General features: G+C 41.9%; 1 protein-coding gene across 1 annotated transcript; it reads right to left on the reverse strand.

Moving 5' to 3' along the window:
* Positions 1–561: 561 nt before the first annotated feature.
* Positions 562–4,561, reverse strand: LOC102718154. Its single transcript, XM_006649227.3, has 6 exons — positions 4,378–4,561; positions 3,389–3,506; positions 2,896–3,279; positions 1,804–2,257; positions 1,296–1,377; positions 562–902 (listed from the first exon to the last, which is right to left on the reverse strand). The coding sequence occupies exons 1-6, from the start codon at positions 4,417–4,419 to the stop codon at positions 699–701; spliced, it is 1,284 nt and encodes a 427-aa protein (XP_006649290.1). The 5' UTR covers positions 4,420–4,561; the 3' UTR covers positions 562–698.
* Positions 4,562–8,959: the final 4,398 nt, after the last annotated feature.

Below are 8,959 nucleotides of genomic sequence, written 5' to 3' on the forward strand. Positions count from 1 at the left end.
GAGCAGCAGCGCCTCCGCCATGTCGCCGTCCCGGTCCCGCGCCACGAACCGCGCCACCCGCTCGATCCGGTGCCTCTCCTCCGCCGACGCCGACGGCGCCGCCTCCATTGATCGATCGGTGGATGATACTACCGACCTCACCTCGTTCTCTCGATCGATGGATTTCCCCCACCGCTAACCCAGATCAAGGAGAGGAGGAGATCGACTGGGAGCGAGCTGTTAGGGATTGGCGGTCGCGGCGCTGCGATTTCCTCGCCTTTTATGGCGCGCGAAGAGGGAGAGGACCAGTGGATCCAGCCATTGCAGATTTGAATTGAAAGAGTCTTTTATACAGGAAAGGACTTGTGCGTTTCTACCGTCTCCTTTCATGGCGCGCTGGGCTTATTCGCATCCGTCGGATGTGGCATCTGGCGACCACGAGCCGTCGGATGAGATGCACATGGACGAGGGTTCGCACTTTTTTTTTGCAGGTAAAAGACGAAGCTTTTTAAAGTTGCCAAATTTACACTCCACAATCGAAGCAAACAAGATACGCCATGATCCATCAGTAAAATCGACAAAGACAAAAATGGCGACACATTGGCATTTCTTACTGAAAGATGAACCAGTAGCATATATTTTACATGGTCGTGCAAGGAGCAGTATTTCTCTTTTCTTCCAGCCCCAGATCACAGATGATCATGGCAGAGGATGGAGAATCACAGGCACCAGCACCAGCAGGAGATCGAGGAAGGTAAGTGCCCAGTTTTCCGGATCTGCGCAGCCTGCTCTTCCGTTCTTGCCGCCTCCTGGTTCTTCCTCGCCTCCGCGGCCTCCCTCTTCGCCTCCGCTCTGTGCCTTGCAGCGGCCAGCTTGCTCGAGAGCCTGTCCTGCTCGCGAGCTCGCTTTATCTCTATCTTTGCCTGCAGTTCAGTGAGGCAGGGGACTGTCAGTCTCAGAGATTGGAATTACCTGAAGCTTCTTAGGCTTCTGTTCAGCTCTCTGAGTTTGGATGCATGTGTCATGAGCTAAACAGTCCAGTTCGAATGCAGAATAAGACACTCGGTAGTGCTAGTGATATATAATCTGCCTAACCCTTTGCTCCAAAGTCTAATTATTTTTACTAGTTACTGAAGCGATTTTATCCACTGATTACAACTGGGAGCTGTATATACGGGATTGCTAATTCAAGACTGCAGCGTAATCGCTCCGTTCCAGAAAAGAAACAATTCCTGGCTACCAGTATATGTTTCTTTTTGGACGTGGGAGTACAGATTATCACCATCAAAATAAGCAAAGAGGATCAAAAGGTCTACCTCTATCCTCTTCATTTCAGCTTCAATTTTTGCTTTCTGGTGATTTTCCCAAGCTTGGATCTTTACCTCTTCCCTCTGAAACCTAGAATTGCATGAATGGAGGAAAAAGAGTGCAAACATGGTGTCAGGGGGGAATATGCAGATCATAAATATATTTCACTAATGTGCAAATTCATCATGTAAGCCTATCAATAAAAATTTTCACTTCCTTGCCGTGTGTATATTTCTATGAAATGGACCACCCTGATTGTTCTTAAAATTAACAATTCAAGCTTCCAGGTTTCCCTATTTAACACTGATTTGAGTATTACCATATGACAATCTCACTAGTTTAAGTATTGCCTTCATTTTAGGTTATAAGATGTTGACTTTCCATAGATTCGTATAGATACTAATGAATTTGAACGAACGTTACGTACGTATGTTCTAGATGAATTTAGGTATGTTCAAGACATCTTATAACAGAGGGAGTATCTGTTAGAAAATAACCAAGAATGAGCAAATGTACCTTGCAAGATATTTTGCTTTCTCTGCCTCCTCCCAATCCGCAGCACGAGTCTGTCTGTCAATTTCGACAGACTTATCAGTTCTGATCTTTGCGAAAGTTGTAGCAGATTTCTCTTCCTTGCTTGCCCATGCAGCTATAGTTGTCTTTCCTAGCCGTTGGCCAAGATCCATGATTTCCTTTCTGGTATTCATTTGTAGCTCCTCCTCAGACATTTCCATCTTGCTTGAACCAAAGTCACCGATACTGACTTCTGCATTACGCTGTGGAGTTGGTGTCCGAGAGGAGATTGGGCTAGAAGCTATAATAGGAGTCCCAGTCCGAGAGGGCTCCTGGCTGGCAATTGGAGTCATTTCTGTGCCCGTGTCTCTCATCGATACAGACCGAACTGCAGGGGCAGGTTCATCGATTATCGAAGCACTTTGTGCAGGAGTAAATGAATTAGAGTGTGCAAGAGCTGCAAAAAGAAGAATATAAAAGGAGATTGCTGTCAATGGCGTACTGAATTTTACAAAAGGACGCACAGAAGAAGGAAAAAAAGTAATTTCTGTTGTCTAAGACGTATAAGCCAGAGATATTTGAAATGTAAAGTCTAGCAAGTCAAGGATCAAGTATTCCTGAAGTATGCATTCGCCCATTATACTGGAACTATTCATCTCAATGGGTTCGGAGTAGTGCGTAAGGCACATGGACTTATAAGCAAGTTTATCTAATGAAAACAGATGGACCTGTCTGCTTTATCAAAGCGTATCTAACAAATTTGCAAATGAATAATATGCCTCCTATTTGCAGTATCAAACCAGCAATTCGCTCTGCTCCACTTCAAATTTGCCTACCTAACACTCCAAAACAATACATTGCTTCAACCTAACAGGCTACATCACAACAATCAGGCAAAATGCTGATTTCAACACCTAAAGTGCAGGCAGAGATAGTCTGAAATTCAAGTCATACCAACCACAGATGTGGCTCTCACAAGTCACTAGAACAGCATTTATCACTTCTTGGTCACACCACAAATCCTCAACCCTTGTCAATTACAGATGTATAAGAATAAACACAAAATCAAAAGGCATGGTGAAGTTTCTTGCTTACCAACTGAGACTACTGAGTTCTTTACCAAGGCTCCAGTGTTGATGGGGACCTCAGCAACCACCTTGGCAACGGCCGGAGGCCGGCTTACATGCTCAGGAAATGCCAGCGCCGACTTCTTTGGCGCAGCCCCAGCTGCTGCACCCCCCACACGGCCAGTGCGGTTTGCCGTGGGGCTAGAAATCCACTTCTCTGCATCGTCCCACTTCGACGGCGTCGGCCTAGAGAACGGCGGCAGCAAGGCGGCCACCGCCGCCGACCTCTTCACCGTCGTTGGGGCCGACGAGCTACTCTCGGAGTCAAAGCTGTCGTCGTCCTGAGCTCGGTTTCTTGATCTGTGGCCACTGTTGCTCGACAATTCAGTGGAGGTAGAGCATTCCATGCTCCCTGTTGACGCGATTACCATTTAGTAAATCCGTGAAATGAGAGTGTTTTTTTAGCTGTACAAGTACTCCTACAGCAGTTAGGATGATAATTGCTCGGGCAGTGGCCTTACTCCGGTCGTCGAGCTCGCCGGAGTCGTTGGCCTCAGGTGATGTGTCCTCCACGCTGTGCTGATTTTTCTCTAGTCCGAGAAGCATTGCTCGTAGCTTAGCTGGGGAGAATCCACCCGACTGGAGCAGAGGTAGGAAACAAGGAAAGATTTAGCGAAGCTGAAAGAAACTGTCAAATAGGTGAAATAGAGTAAATGATGCAAATTTAACTGCTAAAATTGCCGAATTTGATGGAATCACAACAGAATGGACAAAAAGATCCAAACTTTTTAGTGAAGTGTGCGCTGAGACACGCCGACCTATCCCAATCCCCTCCATACCAAAAGCCAAAACATTTAAAGCCACGGCACAGAAAGCATCACAGAATTTGAGACAAAACTGACAGAGAGCAGTGCTCCGGTAAAGCATCAAACAGGCCAAAAGCCGCAACTTTTCAGCAAAATGCGCGCGCCGAATTCGATCGTTCTCCAGACCTGGCCACACACAAATTACAGCGCCGACCAAAAATGTCAAGGCGAATTCGAGAGGGGAATGGAAGAAACGAAAAGGAGCACTGCAGGGAATCTTTCAACGGCAATAACCCCGACCAATCGATGAGGAAGCGCATCGAGTTCAGCAATGGCAGGCATGCCTGCTTTTCCAAGAAGTGGTAATCATTACAAAGGCCAAACATCAGCAAGGACAAACAAAACGAAGAACACCAACCTTTTTACCCCGAACAGCACTACTCCAAGACGAAGGAATCGAGCAAAATTTACCCAATTCGAAGCAACATGAATGGCTCTAAGGCCGAATTCAGTTAAACCGCATAAAACACCCGGCCACCATGACCAAATCTCCAGCCATAAAAATCGGGAGGAGACATTGGAGAAGAGAGCTCGGAGCCCAGAACAAGAACAAGAACAAGAGCGGCTGCAGTGCAGGCAGGAAAAGATCCAGCAAGAAAGAGCAAATTCACACGGGAATCGCGGGGAGAAGAGATGGTACTCACCTGACGTTGGAGCGGGGGTTCGTGGATGCGCTCGTACTCCATTAATGGACGGCGTGCTTGCTCTGATTCGGTGTGGCGAGATGGCGTGGGAGTTGAGTTGGGGGGGAGGAGAAGGCTGAGGCCGAGGGCGAGGAGACAAGAAGCTTGGAAGGGGGAGTGGGATGTTAGTGGACTTTGATTTTCGTGGGATTTGTATTGTATCCTATAGAGTTATTATAGTGCGGTTAGTGGTGGTGGGGTTATTTAAGGTGATAAATTAAGGCTCGCTTAGTGCTGATTTGGTTGGACCTTTTCTTCCCTGTTTTGTGAAAACTAATCTACTGGTTTTGTTTCTGTGCTAATGGAGTACGGTTCCTATTCTTTTGTTGCAGTGTGTTTGGATTTAGGAGCAAACATCAAAGTTCAGAAGCATTCACTATATCTTGATTTTTTTTTTTAATTTCTAGTGCCGTTTTGGTATCTATTTCCAAAAAGGAATTGATCTAAAACTTTTTTTAAAAAAAATACAATATTTGATCATGGCAACTAGACTGCTGTGACATGAGTTTTGTCATGCCGGCTACACCAATGTGGCCATAAACACTTTCACGCTAACATAATATAACATGATAGTGTTATTTTGCTAGCCATAGTCCATAGAGGATAGCGCGGTCAGATGATGTGGATCTAGAAGTAAATTATAGGCGGTTTATTTTAAAAAAATAATATTAAAATGTCTAAAAACAAACATTATAATATATTACTAGGAAATTGTTTGTATTCTTCTTTTGTATATAATGGATATTTGTTTGGATAATCAACGACGGCCCGTTCAAAAATGCTTATGGGTCTAAGCTAATGGGACACGTAAAATGAAATGTATCATTAGCAAAATAATCAATCAAGTATTTTCTCCGTTCTAAAAGTATAAATATATACAACATTCAAAGTTTATAGCATTCAAATTTTATATCATAAAATAAGTATTTATATATTGATTTTCATGATTTTAAAGCGATGTAAAATAAATCTAGTCAATTTGAGAAGAGATAAAGACATAAAGTATTTTTTCCATAAGATTTTACCTCTTGCTAAATTTCCTCCAAAACTTGTATGGGAAGGAGAATTCTATAGGAATTTCATAGGATTTTTATAGGTTCCTTATATTCAAAGGGCTTTGTAGGAAAAATTCCTATAAAAATGAAATCCTCTAAAATTTCTATAAGTTTTCTTTGAATCAAAGGAGCCTTAGGCTTTGTTTAGTTCCCAATTTTTTCTAAAAACATCATATCGAATTTTTGAACATCTAAATAAAGCATTAAACATAGATGAAAAAAAACTAATTGCGCATTTATGGAAGAAATCTTGAGACGAATCTTTTGAGTCTAATTAGTCCATGATTAGCCATAAGTTCTACAGTAACCAATATGTGTTAATAACGGATTAATTAGGCTCAAAAAATTTGTCTCGCTGTTTTATTTTTTCATTCGTATCAAAAACACTTTTGACATCTGACTAAATATTTGACGTGACACTTTTCCAAATATTTTCTCACTCTAAGCAACCCCTAATAAAGCAGGTCGAAGAAGTGGGTCAGTGGTGCAAAGTTTTTGCATGCCTGTCTCGATGTTGGAAGCGAAAAAACAGGCCTGAATGTTTACTGCATCTCGAGCCGTACAACTTTGCCACTGCAGCAAGCAAGCGATACAGATTACGTGCCCTCCAAACTCTCCTGCTCAAAATCAGCCTTTAAATTCTTAAGTTTACTGCGGGTTTAACCTAAACTTCTTCAGCTACTGTGAAATTACTCCAACAAATTACTGCAAACCGTAGTAGGAGTAGAGTTGTGCGACACTGTGGCAGGAGATGCACGTGTGGAGGGCAATCTGAATCTGAGTGACGGGATAATTAATAAATATACAGACGTGGGGGAAAGAAAACTTGTGCAGGGCAGGAGGACAAAAATATTTGTCAGGTCAGTGGTGAAGCGACGAGACGTGACCGGAGAACCCTAGGGGCTCACATCAACGTGCAGCACTAGCCAGTAGGCAGCCACATGCTTCAGGGTTCACAGATTCTTCTTCCTTGTTGCAGAGCAATGCAATGCTCGACTCGAGCCAGTGAGAGAAACGTTGGTCCTGTTTTAAGTTTGTTTAATTAGTTTTAATATTTATTAATGATTTAGATGTCAAAAATTCGATAGATGTTTTTAGAAAAAAAAATTGAAACTAAACAGAGCCTAAAATAAAACAGAACGAAAAAACCAGTTGCTGCCAAACCACTGGAGCATTAGTGATTCAGGATTTTTTTTCCAGTGCTTTGATATGACGCTAACTTTCACATTTAATGTTATGAGCCAAGGGCAATGTGGTCGTTTAGCTCAAACATAACATCGACTGATAGTCTACTAACGAAATGAAATATAGATATAGAGGATAAAATAAAAATTCAAGGGCACATAAAACATGTAGAAAAACAATTGAGCAAAAACGTTAGGACACAGAAAATTCTCTTTTCCAAAGCTGTATGATCAATTTCTGGGCGTGCAAACATGTCCTCAGGGAACACTATTCTTGGTTTATGGTTGTAAAAGCTACAGCATTTCAATGCCATTATTATTTTTATTTTCTCTTCTCCTTTTAGGAACAGAAGGATATGTTGTACAACTACCTGACAACAAGGATGTGCAGCTAATCAAGCGCAAATTGCTCGACCAAAGATGCCCAATTGTTTCTTAGTGGGAGGCACAGATAAGAATGCTGAACGCCCAACTTGACACCATCTATTTATCATTCCTGGTCAGTCTTCTTCCATGGCTAACATCGTAGGATAATCAGTGGGGTTAGGTTCATATAATTATGCAATAACCTAATGATAAGCAATGCCTGCCTTTGAGGCTTTGACCAAAAAGGGTGGTTTGCTTGGTTGTCCCGGTTAGAGCAGGTACAGGAGCAGGCTATAAACTAGTTATAAACATATTTTAATAAGGTAAGAGAGAAAAGAGACGAGTGAGCTACTAATTTGTAGTTAGCTACAGCACAGACTTAAAGACATAGTGTGTATGACATGTGGAATCATATATTAATGTTTCGCAGATAACTATTGTATGAATTGGCTATAAATGAACTAGAGCTATTAGTTAGCTATACTATTAAACTTGCTCTTAGCTCTTAGGAGAAGCGTATTGGTGTGTTTTTTAGGCAAAGTGTTAATGTTTACAAACAAGCAGTGGACTGTACATCAGATAAACAGGAACAGAGATGCAAGCTAATCAATGAATTCAGCTAGTACTACGCAACTTACGGACAATAGAATTTAGTTTGGAGGTAATCCCAATGTTAACCGGGTACTTTTGTAATGATCAAGCAACATAATAAACTACTCTAGCCACATCTCAGGTGAATCCAACGAGAATGCACAAAATGCAGTCTCACCGGGGGAAAAAAAAATAACAACACCATCCATCAATCAGAGAAGCTTAACATGGATGATGTGGCCAAGCAAGCTACGAGCTAATTTAATCAACATCCATGCCGTCCGAATTTGAAATTTAAAGGGAGTTGCAAATTCAGAGTATTTGGTATGTAAGGCCGGCACTAGCTAAGTACTAGATGCAAACGCATAGGTCCAAATTAATTTGGTAGCTCAAAACATTTCTTGATGGTGATCTTCCAACTACCGGCGTGCAGTGTTGCCGTCGTAGGTTTCACCTTGTGTGTGGATGTTTACTAAGCTAGGCTCCCTTTTTCCCAAACTTTATTCACTCGTAAAGCATCAGACTTCAGCCAGGAAAAATGTCACCGGCCAGGTATCGGTACCTTTGTTTCATATGGTAAGACTTTTTAGCTTTATCTAAATTTGCTGTATCTATTGATGAATGTATATAATACGTTAGATTTATTAGCATCTATATGAATATGGATAATACTAAAGTCTTATGAATCGAAGAGATTACTTCATTTCAGTACAAAAAGATTGGGGCTAACAGGCATTACCTGAATAGTGTATTAGTGTATGGAGTGACTGTTGCTGCTGCATAATTTGGCATAGGAAAACATGGTCCGGTGATGCTTCTGAAAGGGAAGGTGTACTAGTTAATCAATGCATAGCAGTGTCATTAGCTGTATATGTCCCATTTACATCTGTTGCAGTTCCAGTCGATCCTGTTTAGCAAGGGTTACGTTACACGGTTGTACAACTGTACATCAGTGCATGCGATGCGTGTTTGTCTTTAGTACAACTTTACCAACTCCTCGCTTGCTTAGAAGCTAAATCATCCACCGGTAGCTACTCACATAATGCACTTTAAAAGAATCAGTGTTAAAAACATCTTATCACCTTTATGGATGCCAAAGCCACAGATTCAGTATTCAGGCTTGAGCATGATGGATACCCCTTTGAAAAAAGAGAATATGGTATAAGAGCATCCCTGATATACTTCATCCATCCCTTTGAAAAAGCGTACGTGGGGAAAATTTTGTTTCATATTTTATCACATACTTAAAAAGCATAGCATCATCCATATCAGAAAGAATATGGAGTTTCTCTCATCTCCCCCGTATTTTGACATCCAATCTCCAGAGGGGAGATAATAAGTACAGCA

Source organism: Oryza brachyantha, chromosome 3 (assembly GCF_000231095.2).
Source record: "Oryza brachyantha chromosome 3, ObraRS2, whole genome shotgun sequence".
NCBI lineage: Eukaryota > Viridiplantae > Streptophyta > Magnoliopsida > Poales > Poaceae > Oryza > Oryza brachyantha.

Excerpts from the sequence above, each read along its gene's own strand:
- LOC102718154 (XM_006649227.3), bottom strand. The coding sequence starts at position 4,419 with ATGGAGTACGAGCGCATCCACGAACCCCCGCTCCAACGTCAG. Across the intron at positions 3,280-3,388 it reads CGGCGAGCTCGACGACCGGA|GGAGCATGGAATGCTCTACC; the intron begins GTAAGGCCACTG and ends TCGCGTCAACAG. Across the intron at positions 1,378-1,803 it reads AAAGCAAAATATCTTGCAAG|GTTTCAGAGGGAAGAGGTAA; the intron begins GTACATTTGCTC and ends ATGCAATTCTAG.